Source organism: Stylophora pistillata, chromosome 8 (genome assembly GCF_964205215.1).
Source record: "Stylophora pistillata chromosome 8, jaStyPist1.2, whole genome shotgun sequence".
NCBI lineage: Eukaryota > Metazoa > Cnidaria > Anthozoa > Scleractinia > Pocilloporidae > Stylophora > Stylophora pistillata.
Window position 1 is genome coordinate 14754891 of NC_142526.1, and position 27947 is coordinate 14782837.

Genomic DNA, 27947 nt, shown 5'->3' on the forward strand with positions numbered 1-27947 from the left:
AAGGGCGTTTTTAAACTCTCGATACTAACAAGAATGTTTTCAATATAGTTAATGTCTTGTGACAGTATCAGGAATGTATTCAAGTCAGTTATACCGTCAGCTTTTCAATAAGTAACAATTGATATCGACTTCGAAAGTCTACAACAATGAGTTTTCAAAGAAACATTTTAAAAACTCGGTGAGAGTAAGTAAATTAAAAAAATATGTACATTAACAAGGGCTAGTTGAGTTCAGTTGGTGATAATTTTTTTTTTTAGCCGTGTTATGCGAAAGTCTCATATTTTAAGTCATCACAAAAATATTTCGCTCGAATCATTTTTAGGTCATACGTATTACAATACCACGCATTAAACATAGCAATGTCCACATATCTGGACACATATCTGGTGCAATAGTGTGCGAGCATAGCAACCCTGAAATTTACTCCAAGCAGTCAACAACACCTTACTGACCTTTGCTAGACCGACGTATCTCATAGGTCCAAATTTCCAACTTATAAGTTCTACTTGAAAGGAAAATGCATTCTTTCAAATCACACTCTCCGTTTCAAAAACGGACACACGAGCCCTACGTGATCCAGTGCACACAACGGTATTTTGAACAATCAGGTTTTATTGTGATCCAGTTTACAGTTCGTTACGCAAGTTGATGGTTTACTCAATAATCATTTGACAGAGTGAAAAAACGCTCATTGGAAGCCCGCTGGTTAAGCTAATGGCCAATGAGAAGGAAAATTAAATAGAACAAAACTTTCCTTAGATAATGATTCATTTGCAATGAATATATGAAGTTCATATATTTCATACGTTCATACGTATAATGATTCATTGTTTGGTTACAATGAATATATGAAGTTCATATATTTTGAACTGCGGTATTAAATACGTATGATGCACGATCCTTCGCAGTAGATAGCGCTATTTAAGCAATAGCGAAAATCAGACCTGAAAAAAAGTCAGGCCTGTACGGGATTCGAACCACTGACCTCTGCGATACTAGTGCAGCGCTCTACCAATTAAGCTAACAAGCCAACTGGGAGCAGCTGCTACTGCGAAGGATCATGCATCATACGGATTCATTGTTTGTTTGCTTGTTCAAATATTGCATCGTAAGTAAATGACTCGAGTAGAATGACTTCAATATAAGTTTATTCGGCTGAATTTAGAACTGGCGGAAGGTCTTTTTCGACTTTTCTAATTTGCCTTTCCCTTTTTTACTGAAATATTTTTGGGTTGGTATCTGACGCTTTCGAAAATCAGTTTTGTAAGGCTTTTACCTTATGTCTTCCATACAGTTAAAAAAAAAGAGGAGATTAGAAGATTAGAGGGACAACTCTTCCGTCGGTTGGATAAAAAGACTGAAATTCTTTGAAATTAATGATATTTGTGAATATTGATATGGAGATTTGCTGTCAGGTAACCTGCGGGGGCGCCAAACATAACTGTTACACTCTGAAAACAAAAAACCTTGAATAAATAGGTTGTAACTATATTATCAATAAAGATTTGGAAATGCAAAGACTGGCAAAAACCATCGATAAAAACTGACGTTTCGGTGTCATCATAACGCCATTGTCAAGGAGAAATAAAAATTACAAAGTTTGTGGCAAGGTGTAACACTAAATTAGCATAAATATGTTAGGAGCTAATTAAACAAATACTTTTGCGCGAATTGAATCGCTTTGCACATTCAGAGTGGGTTTTAGGTCTCTGATGAAAAGCATTTCGTTCACCAAACAATCGAACTTGTTACTACACTTTTTCAGAATGCTAAAACGTTTCAGTAGGTCTTTCGGGACTTCGCTGTGCCGTTCGTGGTAGTGTTTTATACATTGAAGATGCCTTTCGTTTATGTCCATTCACGCGTGTGTGTAAGTGTCCGCGTGTATAGCCCACATAACCCGCATCACACAGGTCACATTGACATTGATAAACGACGCGTTGTTGGTTGACGATCTGTGGCTTGATTTCTCGTACTTTAAGATCTTGGCCAACTTTGCGGCTAACAAATACTGGCTGGACAGTTTTCTGCACCATTTATTTGATGTCTTTTAAGAGGCTGCAATACAGACAATATCATATATCATCATTTCGGATCTTTTAGTTGGATATTTCACGCAAGGGCTCAAATATCAAAAAAAAATTATATCAAATCACCAAATTGCGACAAAAATTCTTCGCAGAATTTATTAGCTCAGCCAGGCTTATTCTTCTAATTCTACCTGATCTTAGTCATTTTTTTCTTGTTTTAACCCAGAGCACATTTTATCATTTCTCCAAAAACAAACTGTCATACTCTTGGTAAGGTTGCAAAATCATACGAGTCTTGTTTTCACAGTGTTGAGGGTAACCAAAGCATTTCAAAACCTGATCGGCATCTCAGTGATATTATATATTTACATATGAAGATGTTATCAAATGCTAGATCTTCAGTCAATAATAACTTTATGAGAATAAAAAGAAAGAATGAAAAAACTTGACCTGTGAGTAAATCCGATATCCCTGACTTGGAGATGTATAAGAATTCTCTCATTAACTTTTGTTGCTAAGGTGATTTATAGAATGAGTGTAATCCAACAAAATCTCAGCACTCTTGTCGTGTCTTGACGGGGACTAATAAGCGATCATTTCTTTGGGGACATTTGCTGATATTCTAGAATGAAATTCTTGCTTGATTAATTTGATTAAAGACTGCTACAAGTTATTGGAGCCAATACGCATGAACATTTGCCGAGGCACGCGTTGCCGCACAACTTAAAAGTGATACCTAATCATCGATCCAAATAGGATACTGAGCAGGCGGCGCCGAAATAAAGCACACTAATAGTACAAATGGGCCACGATGTTAATATGGACATGAATTTTGTTTATAAACATTCCATTTCTTTCTGGAGGAAACCATCGTATTGGAACTTTTCTACAATCTTCGGTCAAGATCAAGAAACCGGTCTGATCTTATCCTCGTGCAATATCTATTTTCATTCTAACAACAAACATATGAAATACATATATATGAACTGCGGTTATGAAACGTATATGTGCACGATCCTTCGCAGTAAAGCACTATTTAAGCAATAGTGAAAATCAGACCTGAAAAAAATTCAGGCCTGTACGGGATTCGAACCACTGACCTCTGCGATACTAGTGCAGCGCTCTACCAATTGAGCTAACAAGCCAACTGGGAGCAGGCCATCAAATTAATTCGACATAAACCCGTAGATGATAAATCAAACAACAAACATATGAAATACATATATATGAACTGCGGTTATGAAACGTATATGTGCACGATCCTTCGCAGTAAAGCACTATTTAAGCAATAGTGAAAATCAGACCTGAAAAAAATTCAGGCCTGTACGGGATTCGAATCCTAAGTTTCGCCGTTTATTTTCTTCGTTTCGTCAAGGGCCTTATAACAACACGGATTTCAATTAGTCAGCTTGGTGGTTATTTGCAAAAACAAAAATATAATAGAATGAAAATATGTATATGTGCACGATCCTTCGCAGTAAAGCACTATTTAAGCAATAGTGAAAATCAGACCTGAAAAAAATTCAGGCCTGTACGGGATTCGAACCACTGACCTGTACGGGATTCGAATCCCGTACAGGCCTGAATTTTTTTCAGGTCTGATTTTCACTATTGCTTAAATAGTGCTTTACTGCGAAGGATCGTGCACATATACGTTTCATAACCGCAGTTCATATATATGTATTTCATATGTTTGTTGTTTGATTTATCATCTACGGGTTTATGTCGAATTAACTTGATGGCCTGCTCCCAGTTGGCTTGTTAGCTCAATTGGTAGAGCGTTGCACTAGTATCGCAGAGGTCAGTGGTTCGAATCCCGTACAGGCCTGAATTTTTTTCAGGTCTGATTTTCACTATTGCTTAAATGGTGCTTTACTGCAAAGGATCGTGTACATATACATATTTTCATTCTATTATATTTTTGTTTTTGCAAATAACCACCAAGCTGACTAATTGAAATCCGTGTTGTTATAAGGCCCTTGACGAAACGAAGAAAATAAACGGCGAAACTTAGGACAAACTAAGATGGTGGATTGACAAAAATCCACCACCAGCGGTTCTGAGAAAATTTTAAAGTTTCTAACAAGTTTGAATCAAAAGAAAACTCTTCTATTCCCAATTGCCGAGCTTTATTCTTCTTTTTTGGATATATCAACAAAGTTGAAATGGTAAATTGGCCACCGTAATGATTACAAAAGCTGATGTTTCGAGCGTTAGCCGTTCGTCGGAGCGAATAGAGTAATTGTGGGTTGTGTGTGCTTTTAAAGGCAGAAAATGGAGCTACGTTATTGGTGGGTGCATGGCAACGAGAAAAACATGAATAAATTAGTGGAATGAAAAGCGTTCATTGATCCCTGTGGGATTTAGACTGCCGGTTTGAAAGATGAGCTTTTGTTCAAGATTTTTACGGCTTTCCGTGCCACCTAAGTGCAAGGAAAGACCGCAGATTGCCATATGTTGCTTAGAATGATTGGGTAAATTAAAATGTCTAGCGGCTGGTTTCGATGTGTCCTTGTCATTCCTTTCCACGTCTCGAAGGTGTTCTCGGAATCGGTCACCTAGTCTTCTGCCTGTTTCGCCGATGTATATCTTTTTGCAATAAGTGCAAGTTATGCAATAGATTACATTAGGGGAGGTGCACGTGAAGTGATCGGTTATCTTAATGGATCGTTTAGGTCCCGATATTTTATCAGTGTTGTGAATGAAAGGAAACGTTTTGCATCGTGCACGAGCGCATTTAAAAGTGCCTGGTTGCTCATTAGTCTGAAAAGAACTTCTGACCAAAAAATTGCCTAAGTTTTTGTCGCGTTTGAATGAAATGAGCGGAGGCTGCGAAAAGATAGTGCCTGTCTCTGGATCGTTTTGAAGTAATTTAAAGTTTTTAAGAATGATGGATTTAACTGAGTGTTGTGAGGGTGAAACGTGAGAGTGAATGGAATGCGGTCGGAATCTTCCTTATGCGACGTTTGTAGTGCTGAATGTCGATCAATAAGTTGAGCGCGGTGGTAACCCGCTTGAACGACGGAAACAGGGTAACCACGTTCATCGAAGAACTGGCACATTGACTCTGATTTGTGGTGAAAATCAGAGTCATTACTACATAGACGACGAAGTCTTAGAAACTGAGAAAAAGGAATGGAATTCTTAACGTGAGATGGATGAGAAGACGAAAATAACAAGTAATTATGCGAGTCTGTAGGTTTGTAAGACACACTAGTGCATAAACCGTTACCTTCAATTGAAACTTTGACGTCTAAGAAGGATAAAGAATTGTCAGAAATTTCCCAAGTATATTTCAGAGCCGGGTGAAAAGAATTGACTGCAGTTATGAATTGAGTGAGCTCCTCTCTGGTAGAGGAGGTAGCGCCGATACAGTCGTCGATGTAGCGACCGTAGAGTTCAGGTTTGGACCCGTTGTATTGGCTGAAAAATTGGTGTTCGACAAAACCTACAAAAAGATTCGCATAGCTAGGTCCCATTTTGGTGCCCATGGCTACACCATTGGTTTGTTTGAAGAAGTTGTTTCCGAATGAAAAACAATTGAGTGTGAGCACTAGTTCGGCTAAGCGTAGTAGTGTTTCAGATTTAGGTTCCTTAACAGTACGTTGATCAAAAAAATGTTTAAGGGCCAGAAGGCCTTCGCCATTAGGAATGACAGTGTAAAGAGACGTAATGTCCATGGTGAAAAGGAGTTTGTTTTCTGCCTTTAAAAGCACACACAACCCACAATTCCTCTATTCGCTCCGACGAAGGGCTAACGCTCGAAACGTCAGCTTTTGTAATCATTACGGTGGCCAATTTACCATTTCAACTTTGTTGATATATCCAAATTATTTCGTTACTCCCACCGACGCAGCCCCAACAGTTTCTTTCGAAACTATCAGCCTTTATTCTTCTTGTTGACTTTCTCTCGTGCTACAGCCATTAAACAATCTTTAAACTTTTGGATCTAAGTTCCACGAAGACCACCACCATTGCAATTGGCTCTTCGGGTTGGTTTTTCTATTCCTCGCAGTTACATCGTGAGACTCAACCAGGTCGAAACAGCGCTCTAAAACAGCATATCCGTTCGGACTTTATCAATCTGCTATCGAGACAAGTCTTTTACGGTGTTCTGAGTATGTAGTCTGCAGTCATAGTGGTCAATGTTCTGCTGTAATTTCGATCCGCGTCCACTTTTGTCCATTGCGTCACTCAAGTTATAAGAGAGTGGTTGAGTTCTGAAACTGGCGAGCGGGCTAAAAAAAGAAATTTTAAGCCCTTGATTTTATCGTCAATAATAAAATAACTTTATTCAGCTAACATGACACCTACAGACTGACAAACCCATGGCCCTCCCTAGATTACACAAGTGGATAAAGTTAACACGTAATCAATAAAAACTACAAGTCCTTTCCTATCCTTATAAATTCTATGATAAGTAGATGAATAAAAATACATAGAAAATAATAAATAAATAAAATGAAATAGTCGTAGCATTTGTGAAAAATGCTACGATAATGTAAAATGATCTATAGCCCTCCTCGATATATTTAATTTATTTTTGCTTGAAAACCTTACTTATTCGTATATACTGGTAGAGGATTCCATAATAGTGTGGATGTGTCAAGGATATAAGATACTTTTAATGACGAAATTTTTGGAAAATGATTTTTTGCATAATCTTAAGTGTTATGTGTAATCTGTCGAAATTCACCACTTTAGTAGATAAAAACAAAATCTAATTTAATGAACAAAGCCTAAGGAGAACATCCTCTTACCTAGCAAGCCTAGCTTCTCGAACGACACATCTGGCACATGCAACCTATCACTAAAAAGCTCTCAAAGTTTGGGCTTCAAATTTAATTTGTAACAATCATTATGTGCCTCTTACTTTTCTGGTCAGCTTAGGCCGCAAACCGAAATATCGGGCTGATACAAATGAATGAGATACGCGATGCAAATGCTTTTTAGCTATACCCAGCTAAGCCAACCTCCGCCACTAGAATCACTCCTATTGAATGGTCAATGGCATGTATTTCAAATTTTCCAGAAAGTTTGAAGCTTACGTCATTAAATTTATGATAGTCCGGCTCTTTTTGGATTTGGTGCTGAGAAATTTATCGTTTGAATGTTTTCTTCCAATTAACAAGAAATTTTCAGCAACCTAGGGAGTACTTTAAGATAGAGTGGCATAGCTCTTTCCAACATATTACGAATCGAAGTCAAAAGGGTACAAGGCATCTCTGATCACTCTTAACGATACCTGATTTATCCAAAATTTTGATGATATATTACTGTAAGATATCTCACTTTCTTTAAAAGAAGAACGATATACGATTTCTTCGAGCGTTATCCCAAAACACTTAATGAATTTGTGTGCTGGGAGACCGATACATTTAGGACAGTCCCTCTTTCCCAGCTTATTTTGTCAAAGAAGAGTAAATTTAGCGTTCAGCTGAGATGACCCACAAAACACGTTCCTATGATGAAAATGAACGGTCATCGTTTGTTCGTTGAACCTCCTTTTAGATACTGGGCGTCATAGCTTTCACTGATTTCATTGTCTCAATATCCCAATTGCGAAGGTATCTTCGGTAGAGAACTGTGTGCAAGTGATTCGGTCTGATAACATAGATAGGTAAGGGAGGCAAATTAAGGTTTGCCTCTGGTCACCTGGTTCATGAAAGCCACCAATAAGGCTCATCTAGAAAGTTCATAAACTGAACGACAAGTGCTGCAGCCTTAAACTACCCAATAGTTTTCTTAAAAAATTTAGTGGGCGTAAGGTTAGTGGAAAGCTGCGAAATCTGCGAAATAAGTTCAGTGAAAAGGGTTCAATCGCAAACTGTCTCGTACCACAACTAACAATAGAAAATCACCTTTTCTGCATATATAAACTTAATTTCAGCCCACAAACTTATCACTGCTTCCACATTCCGTGATATTCCATGCTACCGTAGCTTAAGCGTTTGGCTCGAACCCTCTCCATAGTGCAGTATAAAAACTAGTGATTTTCTCTTTCATAATTAAATTGGATGTTTCAATCAGTTAGTGTAAATATCTTGACCAGCCCTTTGCCCTTTTCGTATTAGTACTTGATAGTCGGGCGACTCGGCTTTCGATTTCAAATTTATAGCATAATTGGTAAAAAATTTCATGTACGTCGTTTGTGATATATCATATCAGATATCCTCATACTTTCACCCCCAGAAGTGACCAAAAAGAAAAATTATCAATACATTTTTGTGCCCAAAGGTTATTAGAAGAAATAGAACATCAACGATTGCTTTTTTCCCTGTTTTTTTTCTCGCGTGAAGGGAAAGCAAACAAAACATGAAGTATGACGAGAAGGAGCTGGGAAGAGTCGACACCCCAGACACTCCCTGTACGTCTACGTCACACCCAATCTGTAATGTTCTCTGAAAAGTAAGTAAAACACAACAACAGACTCTTTTTACTAGAAATTAGAGCCAGTAAAATTAGCCCAGTAAAATTAGAGTGGGAGACGCGGTGCCTGAACTGTTGACATGCTGGACTCTAGGTTGAGAGGTCTGGGTTCGAGACCTGCCAGGTCATTTTCTTGTGTTATCAGGAGAGTTACCTAACTCTCACAGTGTGTAACAACAACAACAACAACAACAACAACAATAACTTTATTACCCCATAATTTAGGAATTACAGTCATTTTTAAAAATTGATTTGATACGCTTGTTTAAGGGTTATCAGCTCCCTGAAATAACTAAGTAGCTAAAAACACCAGAGAGCTGGTTTAAATAGTGTAAATTAAATATTTACAGCGGAGGTAAGACCTAAACTATCACATACACACACACACACACACACACACACACACACACATGCACGTACACACTTACAACATCAACATACCAAGATGATAATGATAATTACGGCAATAAAGAAATTAAGCTATGTGTAAAGTAATCTATGGAGGATGTATAATAATTGAAATAACTATGTGTAGAAAGCAATATTTTAATTTAGTGTCATCAATATACTGAAAGATATTGTTGCTTTAGACTTAATTCAAATTTTGAAAGAGAACCACTTTTGACTTGTTCATTTATTGCATTCCATATCACGGGCGCCTGAAATCTTATATTAAATTTACCATAGTTAGTTCCTACTTTAGGGAGGTAATAAGACTGTTTTGCAGCAGATCTTGTATTATAATGATGAACTTCACTGACCTCAGTAAAAAAAAATTATTGAACGCAAAAGGTAATAATCTATTCTTAAACCTATACATAAATATTGCAATCTGATATGATGCAAGATCATGTAGTACTCTTCTCTCAAGAGTATTCACGGGCACCAGCCAACTGCTGTCTGGGAAATCGGACTATATTTTAGGGGTATAACCTGAATTATAATCCATCAAACATTTTTGCTTGCACACGATTGGTCTAAAGAAATCTCGTGGAACTTGGCAATATCCGAGGGTATACCCCAAGTGATATACCCCAAATTTAAACCTTACGTCCACTACTACAAAAGTCTTTGTTTAAAATTTGTTTAAAGATGAGAGAATGTTTAGCTATTGTTACAGAAGAAGGAACATGTTTGTTCATTAAGTCCTCCCAGAGAACACTGGAAGAGTAAACATCCCACACAGCAAACTGGAATCTGTTCGTTAACATTTTTTCACGGGTTGCAAAAATATTTAAAGGATCCGAAACACAATAGCATCCATTTGGCGCGAAAATGTGCACGGATATTTGTCCGCAGAAATGATCTGTTCAGAGTCGAGAACAGCTCTCCGAGAACGAAGCTCGAGGAAAAAATGTGAGCTTTGAGGAACAGATAATGTACAAGGTCAAACATATGAGTAAATATTAGGTGAATCCTCGGTATTACACTACGTATCCTGTACTGCGCATAAAAATAACGTAATCTGGCGAATAAGTACGCGCTCATCCCGAGAACACGATACTGTTTTTCATTGAATGGACCAGGTAAAGAGAGTAGGAACATGCAAATTATGAACTTAGAACCAATGAATCGAGGAAGGTTTTGAGTCGATGTCGTTTAAAATTGCGTGATTTTGCAACATGTTGTAAAATGATATATACAGGTTGTACATGATATATCGAAGACATCAGCAGAGAGACTACTATGAAAGAAAGGTGAATTGAAGAAGAGTATTTTTCCCGAAACTTCGTGGACAACAACAAATCGCCACATGGTAAGTTTCATTTATTTTTATCTCCATTTTCAAGCAAATTTCCAGACCTAAACTTCGCCCCGTATGTTCTCTCTATTTAACCATGTGTACGTGACACAAACAGTGAACCTGGGTGACCTGTGGTGTAACGAAGGTCGGTCATCTTTCAGCAGGTTTACGATGGAAGAAGGCGACCCTGGGAACGAGGTTGTTAAAACAAGTAGCTCTGGGAACGAGGTTGTTAAAACAAGTAGCTCTGGGAACGAGAGCACTCTCATCGACGGCCATCTTCAATGCCGGGTTCTTATGAGGGTTGTAAGGAAGGACAAAGAAAAACGTGAACAGTTAGGATCCTTAGAGAGAGAGTAGAAACAGCTCATTTCACCAATGAAGCGTACGTGCTCTCCAGACTCGATAACGCCGCTAAATTACTCCATCGTAACCACGGAAGGTTTGGAAAGACCCGATTTCGTCAACGATTCACAAAGTTACATCTTGGGAGGTGTTCTAGGAGCTGGAAAGTTGGCTTGGCTAGCTCGTGGTGCTACTTTGGAAGTTATAAATACCTTGAATGGTGAGAGGCAAGCGTGCTGTCGATTTGGTTGGGGCCCCACACGGCAGCGATTTCTGTCCATTTCTTCCGTCAGCGAATTTCATATCGAAGACGGTACAAAGCTCCTGGTTGGGCTGAAGGATTTATCAAGTGGTGGTGCAGGAGTTTTGGTCATTTTTGATCCTTTGTTGTCGCGGGTGATTAAAGCCATTGAGGTTCCGTACCCTGTCACTGTAGTAGAAAGCGTTACCGGCTCTGGTGGAGCTCAAGCAGCTCCTCATGCTCTCAGGTTAGTCAAAAGCAGGATATAACACGTTGATCATTTTGAAAGTCGATAAAAGTCGATCGGTGTCGATTGAATTCGATACTTATCAATCCACAAATATCGGTAGAAGTTGATCCCCAAAATGTCTTGTAGTTATCGATTATCAACCCCAATGCTTTCCCTGTGTGGATGTTACCTGGCTATGGATTGTTCCTGCAGTTACAATTAAGCCTCATTTATCTGAATTTGTAAGGACTGGGCTGAATAGTCCGGATAATCAAGAGTCTGAATAATGAAAATTAGTGCACTGTACATACTAAAACAGTGGATAGCATTGAAGGCGCTCTCTGATTGGCTATTCTTTGCTATTCATCTTCGTGGAACTGGTATATGATTTGCTCCAAAAATGTTGTAATAATAGCAGAGGTAAGTAAGTTTAAATCATCTTTTTGTGCCATATTATCACAACAACCATTAACAACCATTCGCAGCTCAGTAAATATCAGCCACCAACCCCCCACTTTGATGAATAGTTGTTGTAGATGAATACATATCATCACAGGCAGTCCAAGCTCACTACTAGAAAAGCGGACGTGACTCTTACCGTGTTGTGCAATGTTTTATATTTATAAAGGTTTGTATGAGATGTTATTGGTTTGCCTTAAAAGAGAAAAAAAAATGTCTTGTTTTGAAATGAAATGGACTTACCTTATTGCCTTGTTGTTTTCTTTGCTGGCTCTTAGTGTCTCAGGCCATTTTGAAGTGTTTTCGGCGAGTTAGCGCTATGTTGGTGTTCAACGGCTAAAAGAAAGACAAGGCCGGAAACCTATTTTAGAATTGTCCGTCACGCAAAGCAAATAATTCCACCAAAAAATTACCACCAGTCTCAATTCCTTCAGAAAATCAAAGCAGAGATGTTTCAGTTCCATTTCTATTCACTTGATTCCCAATTCCTCCCACAGATCTTTCACTAGCTATGCTTTTGTCTCCAGATCGATCGGCTTTCCAATTTCAAGTTTGGCTCGTTGAAACAGTTGTGGGCCTGTTCACCGATCGCACAGTATGTCGGCTAACAAAAATAAGCCTGGCGAGGGTAGCCAGCGGCAATCAAACAAACCAGTTAGCTCCCCTGGTCCCCTCGAGAGGTTTTGTCAAGACCACATTGTTTAGATTAACCAATCAACATTGAATGGAACTGTGTTTACAAATTTAAATTACTCAGTGGAAACCCGAGATCGATCGCTATGTGCACGTTCCTGATTGTCAAGCAATGAACGAAACCTGCGGTGAAATATCCTTGCTTAACAATCTAAGTATGTTATCTTGTCATTTGTTTTATGAGGCTCTCTGTACACAGAAGTTTCACGTATTGAAAGTTGTGTTCAGACATTTGATATTTCGCGCTGTTTTTCTGGTTTACTGTAATGATTTCTGGGCGGTTTTCAGGGTTCAACTAAATGAAGATCAACAAAGGATTGTTGATTTTGCTGATGAAGGCCACAATCTGTTGATTACAGGACAAGCGGGAGTGGGGAAACCAGAATTAGAGGATGAGAACAACAATGACGATCGATCCTGTATTCACGGGTCTGTATTCAAGATCAAAGCAAAGATCAAAACAGCAATGACATCAAAGTAAAGTAAAATTTAAATTTGTAAACACATTTCCATTCAATGTTGATTGGTCGATCTAAACAATGCGGTCTTGACAAAACCTCTTGAGGGGACCAGGGGAGCTAACTGGTTTGTTTGTCAACTGCAGGCTGCTGGCTACCTCGCCAGGTTAATTTTTGTTACCCGACATACTGTGCAATCAGCGAATGGGCCCACAACTGTTTCAACGAGCCAATTTTGAAATTGGAAAGCGGATTGATCTGGAGATAAAAGCATTGCTAGTGAAAGATCTGTGGGAGGAATTGGGAATCGAGTGAATGGAAATGGAACTGTAACATCTCTGCTTTGATTTTCTGGAGGAATCAAGACTGGTGGTAATTTTTTGGCAGAATTATTCGCTTCGGGTGATGGACACTTCTAAAGTAGGTTTCCGGCCTTGTCTTTCTTTTAGCAGTTACACACCAACATAGCGCTAACTCACCGAAAATGCTTTAAAATGGCCTGAGACGCTAGGAATCAATAAAGAAAACAACAAGGCAATAAGGTAAGTCCATTTTATTTCAAAACAAGACATTTTTTCTCTCTTTTAAGGCAAACCGATAACATCCCATACAAACCTTTATAAATATAAAACATTGCCCAACACAGTAAGAGTCATGTCCGCTTTTCTAGTAGTGAGCTTGAGCTGCCTGTGGTATCATTCAATCAATATTACCCTTGAATGAAAGTAAATCAATTAAATGTACACCATTGACAAAATTTTCCTAAGTATTTACAAAACAATTCTCAAGACCAATATATGATCTTAAGTGCTGATGTAAATCTGTTTGTTTCAAGCTGCTCTATGTGTCTGCATTGATAAATTCTATCTTTCTTTGAAGCTTCATTTATAGACTAGCATCGTCATTGTTTCATTTCATTTGCTTTGTTTGATGGAAAAAAAGTTGTTACGGCTCTTGAATGTGACAGTGGAATGGGTCCAGAGAAGTGAGTCTCAATAGAACTGGCATGAAAAAATGCTGTACCAAGGGATCTGAATTTTTTATTGTTTTTCAAAGAAGTGTCTAACAACCTCTTTGAATATCCTGTGGCTGCCATCTTGAATGGTGCACAAACCACTCTGGGCTGATGACATGTAGTGGTTGCTTGGTGTGCTTGCAGTGTAGTGTTTCACTCTTGTTAATGTTGTATTGCTGTTGTTTGAAGAAATTTTTTAGTGAATATGACATATTTTCCCCATCAGTAGGAGCCATAAGTACTGCAAAGTGGTAGTGGACATTTTCAAAATTGAAATCTGATGCTTTTCAATATTCTTCATCTTCTACTTCACATTCCTATCTCTCTTTGCTTGAAGAGCACTCTGCCTCCAACAAGGAGTCAAAGTTATTGTTTTGGAACACATCATTTAAACTTGTTATAATTTCAGTCCCCAGTTAAGGCTGCTATTTGGTATTGCAGCTGTTGGTACTGAACAAGGGCACTGTTATTTAGTGGATCTTCGCCTTGATGACGAAGATGAACAGTTTGACGAGTGGCGCACAAGCCCTGTTGAAGTGATTGATCCTTTAGCATGTGATTTGGCTCAACTCAGAAACACTGCCAGGACCACTGAAACTCATTTAGGAATTGAAATGGGAGGTATGCCAGACTAGTTAGTTGATGTGTTTTAAAATCAGTTGCACACACATTATAGCCTTGAAGCATGTTGGTATGTTTCAAAGCTAGAGTTTATAAAAATGTAAAACTAGTTAATCAGCATTTCTTTCCTAATTAAGTGAGAGCACAACTAAATTAAATGGCTACTTCAAAAGAGATGTAGTACACTTCACATGGACAGAAACCACGTCTTCTGTCATCATTTATGACACTTTCTGTTGAAAGTCAAGCCACCTGTAAAATTTAATATGTACAAGACTATGGACTTGCTTTAGTAAACTGATTTACCTGTTGATAATGTGCTCCAAAATACAAGAAAAGGTATCTCTGTGACTTAAGAATTTCAAAATGTTGCAAGGGAGTATGCCCTGAACCCCCCTACACCTTGCCACTTGTAGGTGGCAAGGTCCTTTGGGTCTTGCCTTAAGTATGCTCAGGTGCTAAATCCATATGCCCTCCTGCTCTAAAGCTAAATGAAACTGCTGAATAGTGTCTGGTTTGTGTCTTTTGCATGTTGAAGGTGAGAAACGATTGCTGCCCATTATAGGAATGCCTTTCTGTACATTTTTGCCTATTCATCAGTACTACCATACTAACAGCTTTCATCAGCACTACAGTACTAACAGTACTAAACCTCTCGCAAGCAAGCATGAATACCTACTTACTAGCGTACTAAGTACAACTCTTGAACGAGCAGGAATACCTACTTACTAGCGTACTAACTACAGCTCTCGAGCGAGCAGGAATTCCTACATACTAGCGTACTAAGTAAACCACTCGAGCAAGCATGAATACCCACGTACTAGCGCACTAACTAAACCTCTTGAGCAAGCATGAATACCTACGTACTAGCGTACTAACTACAGCTCTAGAGCAAGCAGGAATACCTTTGTACTAGCGTACTAAGTAAACCTCTCGAGCAAGCATGAATACCTACGTACTAGCGTACTAACTAAACCTCTCGAGCAAGCATGAATACCTACGTACTAGCGTACTAATGTACTAACTACAACTCTCGTTCTTTTCATGCATACCATGAAATTGAACATTTGATGTAGTCTATGAAAAAAGTAGTATATTGATAACCATTGGTGTTTGTGGTTTTGTGGTGTGGACCTTATTTTTAATACGGTAATGTAGTGGAGAATAACTCGCAGTGCGTTTTTTTGGTGGTTTTTTTGGTTTTTCTGATGGTTTTCGTTGAAATAAAGCATTTATGAATTGCAGTTTTTTCTTTAACCCTTTTAGAAACTATATTTTGGTAAAACAAAGTAAGCAATAAATCCTAATGAATCTTTAATAAACATTGGCTAGCATTTTACTTGACCTCCGGACCTCTACCACACGCTCGATCGGCCAAACCAGACCATTTAAATCATGCAACTTGATGTATATTGTGATGTCGGTCCTTTGAGAATATTTTTTGGTTGCTGAGGTGCTAGTTCTCTTTTGTTTGCGGTGTTGCATACTCAGAACCTTCCATGACTCCCTCTTATTTACTGGTTGCCAATTCAATAGTAGAAAAAAAATATTCTTCTAATCCAGAGCCTTCTCATTCCTGTTTTGAAGTAGTAAATACCCTATAGTAATCAATGGCTTTGTTTGTTTGTTTTTTTTTTGAAGGTAACATGAGGCCAGAATTACTATTTTGGCCTATATTTCGCTTTGAATGGAAAAATAGTCAGTACGTTAGTACCTTAGTACTCGGTACGGACAACCCATCATGGCTTGTTCTGAATTTGCTTAGTACGTTAGTACCTTAGTACTCGGTACGGAAAACTCATCAAGGCCTGTTCTGAATTTGCTTAGTACGTTAGTACCTTAGTAATCGGTATGGAAAACTCAACACGGCTTGTTCTGAATTTGCTTAGTACGTTAGTACCTTAGTACTCGGTACGCACAACTCATCACGGCTTGTTCTGAATTTGCTTAGTACGTTAGTACCTTAGTACTCTGTACGGACAACTCATCACAGCTTGATCTGAATTTGCTTAGTACGTTAGTAAGTTAGTACCTTAGTACTCGGTATAGAAAACTCATCACGACTTGTTCTGAATTTGCTTACTACGTTAGTACCTTAGTAATCGGTATGGACAACTCATCACGGCTTGTTCTGAATTTGCTTAGTACGTTAGTACCTTAGTACTCTGTGCAGACAACTCATCATGGCTTGTTCTGAATTTGCTTAGTATGTCGGTAAGTTAGTACCTTAGTACTCGGTACAGAAAACTCATCATGGCTTGTTCTGAATTTGCTTACTACGTTAGTGCGTTAGTACCTTCGCACTCAGTATGGACAACTCATCACGGCTTGTTCTGAATTTGCTTACTACGTTAGTACCTTAGTACTCGGTACGGACAACTCATCATGGCTTGTTCTGAATTTGTTTAGTACATTAGTACCTTAGTACTCGGTACAGACAACTCATCACGGCTTTGGAAGGTTTATTACTCAGCCGTAAGACCCATTTGTTTTATCTTCTTTTTCAACCGATTTTTTTCCTAAATTTATAATTCCTTTGCATAGATGTAGATAAACAAATAAAAGAAAGATAGAATTTTTAGGTTTATAATGGGCAAGAACAGCAGAACTGAAACAAGTCTGATCAAATCGGCTTAATTTTAATAGTACGTTAATCATCCGTACTAAGCGAAAAACAAGAAAAAAAAAGAATCGTATTTTGGGCATGGTCTAAAAGTACTTACCGTATTTATTCACTTATAAGGCACACCATTTTTTATGAGAAAATAATTTATGCTTGTTTGATCAAAATCAGCTCAAAACTTGGGGTGCGTCTTACAACTGAGTATTTTCGCTCAACAAAATCTTAAGATCACAATTTTAGCAGAACTTGCAGTTACAAAGGCATGAAAAGAACACTAATTATTGGTCATTAACTTTTGTAGATCTGGTGGTTCTAAAAAGAACTAGGGTGGCTCTGAAAAGAGCCGTTGTGGTGGTTCTGAAAGAACTGTTTCTTCTACGGCCTCCATCAAATGACCACGAAACTAATCCCACACAAGCAGGGCTTTTTGATCTGAGATATAGGGAAGATTGCATATAATACAATCCTTTAACCCTATGAATAAAAAAGGAATACTGCTTTTAGAACACTAATCAACTTGAAAAGATCAGCAACAAAAGCAAACAAACGGAAATTTGCATACATTCTTAACAGCGTGTGCTCGGTAACATGATATCCATAACTACAAAACAATCGTTCAAACCACGTTTCAAATTCCTATAATCGTGTGTTGCTTGTTGGAAAAGTTCCATCTCTGAATAAACAATGTGGAGATGAGACCTACCTTTTTCATCCATCCAGCCTTTTTTGTGCTTTGAAGCTTGCATCCTCTGTGGCATGTTGATATTCAGCTGTCGAACTGGGAGTTTTTTGCCATTCGCTTTCACCGCCAGAGCAACCAGGAAACTTTTTCAAATCCATCACACCTTTTATTAACTCTCAACCTATAGGGTGCATCTTATAACTGAGTATTTTCACAAAACTTTCCATTTGGGGACTTGGCTTTACTAAGTTGCTAAGTTTGGGGTGCGTCTCATAACCGAGTGCGTCTTATAAGTGAATAAATATGGTAACTAAATACCCTTGGTGTTTTTTAAATATGGAGCTCTAAAGTTACCATCTTTCTTTATTAGTACAATTTTTTGGTCACTGCTGACCATAGTAATATGCAGAGGACAAGTTAGGTGAAACCTAGTATAGAGTCTAACTCAACAACAATTCCCCTGTATCTAAAACTCATTGATATATAACTGGACAGGGAAATCCTAAGGTCTGAGTTCAATTCGTGGTTTTAGACTTGTATACTATGTTTGACATGAGAAAAGTAACCATATTCAATGGCCATACTCAACAGCCTAGCTCACCAACAAGTTCAGTGTTGAAGCATCAAGCCCTAATCCATGGTTCTTACAGTTTAGGTTTAAATCCCTTTTTCCCCCATACTTGCAACAAGAGATAACATCTTCATGTATAAGAACTGTTCTTTGGAGATTTTCATGAGTTTCAGCTGAGTAAGCTTCAAGGTCAAAAGGTCTATCAAGTGCTCAAAAGATGCAGTTAAAGTGTAAACTACAATAAGCAGACCTTCAACTAAGCAGTCATCCTGAATGAAGTGGACACAGGGCCAGGTCTCAAGTTTCTTGTCCCCTTTCCATTTTTTACTGGCAAAATGAATTTTTTAAGCAAGCAAGTGCCTCAAAAAAATCAGATAGCCTAATCAGGGAGATTATATGATAGTTACAGTTCGTTTGATTGCATTTGAAACAACTTTTTGAAAAATTAGTTTTATTTTATCTACCCAAAACAGGGATTCAAAAGGTTACTAATTTTTCACTCTTATTGTAATTGGGAGAGAATTAGTTGACTTCTTCTGCACAATCTACTTGACCCATATTGATACAATACATGTATGTGAACTCTATTGACTTATGTTTTATTACAGTCATGACTCCTTACATTACATCTTAGGTTGTTGCCACACCTTTGGAAGATTTTCATACGCAAGTTGTGACTTTACTGAGTTAAAAAGCTTGTTTTCAGGTATGGTTAAATGGGCTGGAAAAAGAAGTGAAGTTTTCTTTTGATACTAGGTACTTTTGCCATCCAAATGTTCAGAATGGACCATTTTTCTCCTACTTGTGTTACTTTTTTGATTAACTAAATATCGCTTGAAAACTAAATGAATAGGTTGGTAAACTTCTTCAGAATGGGCAAGTAACACTAACAGTTATTAGGAAAAATGCATTTAAAAGCACGTAAATGGTCACTTGACAACTGATTGGAAAAACAATAATAATTGTTTTTATATTTTAGTATGGACAAGGTTGAATTGGGTTGGGCCTTACTGCTCTTCAATTTGCTAATTTGTTCCTTATGAGATTAATTAGCAGCTACAGCTTTTTTACCTTATAATGAATGTACTCTGGAGGATCATTTCTTTTGGGAGGTTGTTAGTTCCAAAATTGTATGGGAAACTATTAATCTACTTCAGTTGCAACCCTTGACAGTAAGATTATGAAGAGTGAATTTATTTACAATCCTGTTAGAAGAGAAAAACATCATTGAGATGCCTGATAAGTCCAATTGGTTATAACACAAAAATGTAGAAAGCATTAAGAGATCTTTTGGTTTGTGATGGTGTACTTCATTTGTTTCGACCTTGATGTCTTGTTTGGGTCAGGTGATGTGTTTGTAACAGCCGTCAAGTATATAAGACAAACAAGCTCCTTGGTTGTGGGATTCAACTTTGGCTGCTTCCAAATGTGGAATATGGAAACTCTAACACATGTGTAAGTGTCTTTCTTTTAATAATTTTCCTCTATAGTACATAGTACAGTAAGTATAACATGCAAATACTAGTTCTCCACTGCTCCAACTTGCCTCTAAACAATGAATGTTTTGGTTTCCATATTGCCTATAAAAAGTGTGGTAACTAAATTTACTTTACAAAAGTTCATTGAAATTTGCAGAAGAAAGAAAAAGAACGGAAAAAAATTCAAGGCAAAAAAAAAAAAGAAAACAAATTGAAATGATATGGGTGTCTCATTGATTTTAAACTTGATGTTAAACTTACTTTTTACATGTCTTCTTGCAAGTGTCCAGTATTTATGGTTTTTAATTTACCAGTAACAGTGGACTTTGTTTTCACAGCCTTTGCTTATCTTGTTAGTCAAGATTTGCATATCTTGTTAGTATTTCTAAAGCTTAAATTTTGTAATATATGTATTTTCATTGCTTTTGAATGAACTTGAAATACAATGTAAGTTGCATCTTGCTTCAGTTTAGGGTTTGTTATTCAGTGGTCTTGGTTATGAAATTGTTTGTCTGTTTATTTTGGTTCTAGTTACAGCAGCCAGGTTGGGCAGTATTATTCAGCTGTCACCCACTTCATGTACCAGGTAGTTGTCAAGCTCTTATTTTTTCTTTCAAGTGTATGCACTAGTGACATCAAATCAAGTTTTAGATTTTGAAATATCTTGATAATAATAGGTTGTTCAAGGTTTTTTTATATTGAATTATTCTGTAAAAGTATAACAGTAATTGTATGAGTCGCAAGTAGTTTTTCAGCAATTTTTCAGCAAGCGAATAATGTCAAAAGGGGAAAGTAAAATTTATAGTTGATCCATTCCTCACAGATTGCCTTGTTATGTTTATATGTTATGTTAATTTTTCAGCAAGCGAATAATGTCAAAAGGGGAAAGTAAAATTTATAGTTGATCCATTCCTCACAGATTGCCTTGTTATGTTTATAAACATGTGAACCTCCTCAGATAGGAAGGTACAAGTTTACATGCTCTTTTTTACTAAGATCTGTTCATGTTTTTTATCTTTATGAAAAGGATGTCTTGTCAACATTATTTTGATGCAGAAGGCCTGCAATTTATTTTTCCTCTTGTTTTTGTTCATTTGTTTGTTTAATTTTGCCACCAATAGGAGCCAGAGAATGATCCACGTTATTGCTGTTACTTATGGGTAGCTCGGGGTCCACTTGTTTTAGAAAACTGTCCCGAGACTCCAGCAACACTGACTTTATATCAATTGGTTTTTGCCTCAAGAGACATATTGACAGGTTATGGGGTGATCTACAAGGTTTGTATGGTCCAAAAGTTTCCTTAGAACTTTACTACGTTGTGATGACTGGTGATTGTGATGGTCACTTCTCAGGAAGTTTTAGTTTTTTAGTTATGATTGGCGTTTCAGTTGGAAGTCAAGAGAGTATGATTTTTCACGGGCATACATTAATTTTATGTCTTTGCAAGATAGCAAATGCTGTGTCATTGTTTCTCATTAGGAACTTGGTGGTGTTGGTCGTCGATTTGAACATCAGCTTACTTCTGATGTTCATCATCTTGCTGATGCTACATCAGTTGGAAGTAAAATTGTGTGCTGTTACACTTTAGGTAGGAGAACACTTCTTAGATTTTGCTTTCTTTTTTGAGTGAATTTTTTCACACCTGTTTGACCTCTATTTTCTGTTTTCTTATATTCATCGTCATAGTCTGGGACAAAAGGAAATACAAGTTAAAATGGTGTGAACAAATTTCAATCCGGAAAAATTTTTAGCTCCAACATTTACAAAGCAGAACAGTGATCAATGCCAAGGAAATAAAACAAAAACTTAGTTGTTAGGAAATAGGTTGTTGTTCGTCATGGTAGCTGGATGATGATATAGATTTGTTCTGTTGTCTCACGACAAAGTCACTTGATGTAGAACGCGATGTTTGGACTGCTTACTGCAAGTCTTCTTCAGACGATGGGGTCAACTGGTCACAGCACAGCATTATGTATCATGGTGGTCTGTCATAATCGGTGCAAGATGGCATAGTCTATAAGATACCATGCACATGCAGCAAAGTCTACACCGGGAAAATAGGACGACCCATGCAAGAAAGAACAAAAGAACACGACAGGGATATACGACGCGCACGCACTCAGAATTTCACGGTTTCAGAACGAGCTAACAGATCCAGACACAAGCTGCTGTGGAATGAAATAAAACTTATTGACCAAGACAGCCACTGGTACATAAGGAAAGTGAAAGGGGCAATTTACATAAGACTCAACCCAAACAACGTAAACAGGGACAACAGAGTGTGGATGCCTACAATAAGAAAACATCAAAACCATCGATGCATGAAAAATCAGCGAATGTCTGAGGAAACCATGGTACATGGAAACAATGGCCAGATTGAAATGCACCAGTTGCAACAGACCATCATGATACATAATGCTGTGCTGCAACCAGTTAACCCATTGCCTGAAGAAGACTTGCAGTAAGCAGCCAAAATGTCATGTTCTACATCTAGTGACTTTGTCATGAGACAAAAAACAAATTTATATTATAAAAAACTTAGTTGTAAGACTCACACAGTGATCTAGTGACATTGCTACATTTTCATTTTATGTACATTTATGATTATGTGTATTAAATGGTTCCCTTTCTATTTTAGAAAAAGGTTACAGTTCATTGGACAATCTGAGGGTGGATGGGAGTGCAGGTGCTGAGAGTAAGAACTTCCTTGTCTTTTACTGTCTTGAAATAGCAACTGTACTTTCAGTGATGTGCAAAGGTGTTTGTTGAGTAAAACAGGAGTCAAGGAGACAGTTTTAAGATCATTCAGTGATAAGAAGTTAAGTGAAGTGGTGTGGTAACTTTCACTGACAGGGACTTCATGATTTAACATTAATTTGAAAGATAAACTGTTCTTACTTCACATCTGATCTTTTGCCAAATTAGTCATGGCAGAAAATCATACCCATAAAACCCTACATTTCTTTTATACAATCTTACTACATTGCTCACAACACCTGTGGGCAAGTTGAAGTGAATCCTGTGTTCTGATTGGTTACTCAAGCGGGGAAGATGGGCCCATCTTGCCTGCTAGGGATTGCCTGCATTGATGTCATGCATGAAAAAAATAGAATTAGAACTATGTTTGTAATTCTTGGAAAATTTTGGTAATGGAAACACAAAAAGCAGCAGAAGATAGTCAAAACAAAGAAAACAGAAACGACTCTTGTGAGTTTGGTGTGCTACAAACACAGTTGGCTTTTTTTCCTGGCTCTCAAAGGAAACAAGTCATTCTTAATTCTTAATAAAGTGAAATCTTTTTGCAATGTAATAAATACTTTATTAACCAAGGGCAGGGCTCGACACTAACTTTTAAACTTACTAGCCAAGTGGCTAGCTAAACTGGCTAGTGGAAATAAAAAACCACTAGTCAAAACTGAATGTCTACTAGTCTGTGGCTAGTGGGCTACCATTAGTGTCGAGCCCTGAAGGGTGTTCGGTCAAGATGGCTGGATATTGGCCTCATTCTTTTTTGGCATTTATATGGATCTTAACTTCGTCTCTGTCCATAAAAATGCCAAGAAAGAACTCGGCCTTTATCCAGCCATCTTGACCTTATGCTTGGTTAATAGCATATATATATTGCTTTTATAACACTTCTGAGTTTTTTACTTTCTTGAAATACAAACATTTCAATATCAAGAAAGTTTCACTTTTTCTTAGTATTCTTGGATTTCTTAGGAAGTCCTTTAATTTTTTTTTTTTAATTTTTTTTTAGCAAATTTTACTTTTGCCAGCCATTGTCATTTTATGGCTTGATTATAGCAAATCTCTGGAGATAGTATTCTTGCTAGCTGAGGTTCCAAAAGAGGAGGGAAAGGAGGTTTCCACACACTGAAGGGGGGGGGGGGGGGGGCTAGTTTTGAATTTGGATATCAGAGTTGATTATGTTGCTCACTTGTAAGGTTGTTGCCAAATGAAGCAAAGTAAATGTCAACTTCAAACTCACAAGTATGTTAAATTGAAACTTCCATTTTTGGAGAGTGAGTTAAGATGTAATCCTAATTTTAGTATTTTGAGCTTTACTTGGGGAGGCTGAGTTGCTTCTTACATTATATGTTTGTTTCAGGTGAACATTTTCGGGATCTTACTCTGGCTGTATGTGTTTGGGAAGCTCCTGCACAGGATCCACAATCCAGGCCCACATGTCATTTGGGGATCTTTGATATTAATTGTTGGTACCATTCACAAATGCCCCCATCTATTAGGTGAGAGAGTTATCCTAGTTACATGTTTAAAGCTAATGATTAGTACAACCGCCACCTGGCATGAGATGGACAAATGAATTAGGGTAACTGCTGGCTTGTTACATATTTTATTATATGACCTCTCACGCAAAAATGTTCCTAACGGTAGCCGTTTGAACAGTGAATGGAATGGCAAGCGAACGGGTGACGAACAGCTAGGAAATCCATTCGAAACGGATACTGTGAACGGATGAATGGCTAATTAAAATTTTCGAACAGATGAACGGCTAGTGAAAGTTTTAGAACGGATGAGGTCGAATGGATGAACAGCTAATTAAAATTTTCGAACGGATGAGGTCAAACGGATGAACGGCTAATTAAAATTTTCGAACAGTAGTAGGAAAAGGAGGTTTCTGGCACATTTTTCAAAATTGCCTGAAAAAATAAGGCAGTTTTGAAAAAATTCAATTGCCCTAAAAACAAGGCAATTTAATGTGTCAAAACAACCATGTTTTCAAGGTAATTTTGAAAAAATGATTTTATTCTCACTTGAAAAAGAACAACGATGATTTTAAGGCAAAATGATTGGTGCAGTTTTTCTTTCAAAAATCAAAGCAAAATTGAAGCATTTTGAGATTACATTGATTCTCAAGACAATCTCAAAATGTGTTTGAACCATCAGAAAAAACTAATGACAATATCTCAGAAATAATTCCAAAAAATTCATGACCGCATTATTAATAGGTCACACTTTCAAGCTCTCTGTTGACGATGTTGAACTGAGCATCAGAAAGAACGAAGATGTGACATTTAACATTTCCTGAACCCGATCCTTTCCTGTTAATTGCAAGATGAACTCCATCTTTTGTATTCACCAATCTCAATCCTGAACTGTGAAGATCATTGTCTCTCATGCTTCTAATATCGGTAAAGGGACCGATTCTGTCTCGAGCATAAAAGTCTGTTGCATTCATTGCGCTGTTCTCCTTCCCAAATCTTCTAAAGAACTTAACATCAGTGATGTTGGGATTAAACGTCTTTTCACTATTTCTTGTTCCTGCTGTGTATGTCATAAAAAAGAAGAAGAAGCCCCTTCATAGACCTCCTTGGAACATTGATGCTCTCATTGATGATTGTGTCGGAACCTTTCATCTATTGAGATTGTCTTAAGATGAGTGATATGTTCGTACATGAATCTCTTTCCATTTTTGCAGTTAGAAAGGGCTTCATCAGCAAGTTTTTGACTGTGAATGACTTCATACTCAAGCTGGATGTCAGTCAATAATTGATAAGAAAGTTTTGTTGGGTCGGATCCCTTCACAACACTACCAGTAGGTGCAAGCCTGAGCTCGAAGAGAAGCTCATCAGAAAGAGCTCTCGGAAAAAAGACTCCATGATCCTTCAAAATATCATGATCCAATGGAATCCTGTACATATTCCCATAAACTGCATTGAGCTTATTTTCTTTATCAACGCGCGAAGTCTTCTTATCTCCAGCGTTGCATCTGATTTTTGAAAGATCTTCAGACTGAATACCTTCTCTGAACATGTTTGCCCTCTCATTCTCAGTCAAGAAGAGGTCCTCCCAAACCTTGAATAAATCATAACCATCAGTGTCTTGCACAATTTCTACGGCAAACTTCAAAGTCAGTTGATCAACAAGAGCTTATGCTACATTGTTCATGAGGAAATTGATTGCATGCCCACTGACTGTCAAGTGGAAGACGAGTGCGAGCGATCCAGGCACAAGTACTACCCCATTATCAAGTTTTGGAACTGGAACCCTAAGGACTTCACCAGGGGAAGCACTATTCAGGTTGAATGTTACTCTGTGAATCACATGGTCTGCCTTGAGAGCGTTTGACATCTTTTTTTCAAAACTCGGGCCAATTCTTTCACTGATTTCCATTTTTTATAAAAGATATTGTAAAAAATGGCAGATTTTGGAGATACTGATCCTCGGTTAGAACATAATGATGATGATGATGAAGAAGATGACGAGGTGGGAGCAGATGAAGGAGACACAACAACACCTTTTCAATCAGATGAGAATTCAACTCTAGGGCCCTCAGGCGAAGAAATTCCAATGACGACAATGAACAGAGAGCAAGAAAAGGGCTCAAAAACTGCTGAGACATCTTTTATTGAAGGTGATATTTTTGGTTTTAATTTCAAATGAGAATGCATGGGAAACACTTTCTGCAATTTTTCCTGAGGCAAAAGCTTCAGAACTTGAAGTTTCTTATAGTAAGAGAGGAAGGTTGCAGGTGAAGATGTTTGGTCAAGGTAAGAAGACATATCCTTTGTTTACTCAAGAAAGAGGCACAAATGAGCAGAGGTTGAATCCAAGTCTCTCAAAAGAAATTAAAGGATCACTTGGTCTAGAGCGAAAGGTTTTGATTGCTCAGAAAGACAAAGAAATTGAGAAGCTGCAACAGTCAATTCAAGATGATCGAGATATTGCTGATGATGAGAATGAAAACCCTGCTATGAGAGAACGAGCAAGAGAAAGAAAAGCAGAAAATCAAGAGCAGATTGATGTTCTTGAGAGTGAAAGAGAGAGAGACTAGAAGAAAGATTATCGCTCCGTAAGAGAGTGAGAAACATCTTCAAAAGTATGGTTTTACAGTCTCTGCTGTTGTTTTGGCAGTTGGAACAACAATTGGAGTGATTGTGAGCACATTGACAAAAGGCTTGAAGACTGTTTCTAAAGGTGTGGGGAAGGGACTCAAGACTCTTGGAAAAAAGATCGCTGGAATTCTACCAGGTCTCATTAGTTCAATAGTCGGCTTCGTTTTCAGAGCTGCTGGCTCAGTGATCAGCTTTCACAGGTGAGTTCTGATATTGGCTGTTGCCATATTCATGGTTGAGCGATTTCAAAACAAAAGGCGATGAATCAGGAAGGCTGAGACCAGTCCAACTGAAATCAACCCAACCTTAATTTTATCATGATTTCTAGCGCTGGCACTGGTACTGTCGCTGTTGCTCTTGCTCACGCTTGTCTTCGTGGTCTCAGACTGAACCTCAGTTGAAGTCTTTTGATCTGATAACTGAGAAGTAGGTCTCTTGATTTTCGATAAGCCCCCATTCGTATGGTCAACTCCTACTGATTTCATATCCAAATTCACTGATTTATTGACCCCAAACTTCATGTCAGAACTTGCCTTCTTCAGCTTGTTATTATACCCAACTCTGCTCTGTGTGTTCAGAAGAAGATTTGAGGGCATCAGCCAATTACCTGGTGAGATTGCAAGATCAAGTCTGACTTTCGCCTCATCAATCGCGAGCTGAAACCTCTGAACGCTCTTTGAGATGTCTGTCATTGTGATTGCATCCTCAACTAAAACAAGGAACTCACGCTGAGCTTCTTTAACACTTCCTGATAAACCCAAGATGGTGATCTTACATTGACTTGTGAACCAAGAATACAATAAAAAAATGCCTCAATCGACTGATTAAATCTCGCCATCTCGGCTTGTGTCAAGCCTTCTGACTTATCTGCCATGAAAAACTCAAACTGTTTTTCAACTTTAACATTGTCATTCCTTATGAAATATATCAGATTGCCTTTTATAGCTTTTCCACCTTCATTGCTGAACTTGTTGTCACCAGGATATGGGATTGTTGTTGCCATAGGTCCAGTATTTGTGACATAAATGAAAACAGATCTGAGACCGTGATTGCCTCCTTCTTTGAAGCGGAAGTCCGTGCTCGATGAAATTCCAAATTCTGAACACAATCTTTTGAACGACGGCTGATCGTAGTTATTATTTGTCTGACTCAAAGTTGAGTCACATGGGAGAGCCGATTCACTCTGTATTCCACCCATCTCAAAGAGAATTCTTCTGATTGTGAAATAAAAAATTAATGTGAAACTGCAGAAACGACTTGATCTGTTCTGGAACCATTTCAAGCAGTTCACGAGAGATTCCACAGCCTGAACTAGCGCACCACACAGCAAAGTTGAGTTGTTGAGGCCAGTAGCACATATTCAGCCCAGCAAGCCGTCTCTTTGATTTTGTACCTGAGCTGCGCTGAATTTTCATTCTTGTGAATATTTCTTTGAATTTTGCTTCGAAATATTGATTTGGGGTGACAAATAT

At 37.9% G+C, this 27947-nt stretch overlaps 1 protein-coding gene and 1 pseudogene across 5 annotated transcripts in view; one reads left to right on the top strand and one right to left on the bottom strand.

Annotated features, from left to right (window-relative positions):
• The first annotated feature begins 10442 nt into the window (after positions 1–10442).
• LOC111332901 (protein ELYS) overlaps positions 10443–27947 on the top strand; it is a 67541-nt gene continuing 50036 nt past the window's right edge. For 2 of the 5 annotated variants that reach the window (XM_088729362.1, XM_088729363.1), the window contains exons 1-9: positions 10444–11036; positions 14053–14264; positions 18775–18846; positions 19487–19595; positions 20150–20204; positions 20740–20895; positions 21098–21206; positions 22257–22313; positions 23727–23865. In XM_088729362.1, the coding sequence (XP_088585488.1) occupies positions 10582–11036; positions 14053–14264; positions 18775–18846; positions 19487–19595; positions 20150–20204; positions 20740–20895; positions 21098–21206; positions 22257–22313; positions 23727–23865 (1364 nt within the window). In that variant the 5' untranslated portion in view covers positions 10444–10581. Of the gene's footprint in view, positions 11037–14052; positions 14265–18774; positions 18847–19486; positions 19596–20149; positions 20205–20739; positions 20896–21097; positions 21207–22256; positions 22314–23726; positions 23866–27947 lie in introns of all 5 variants that reach the window. The other 3 variants (XM_088729365.1, XM_088729364.1, XM_088729366.1) reach the window with 3 other exon arrangements.
• Positions 26721–27919, bottom strand: LOC148725159 (uncharacterized; annotated as a pseudogene).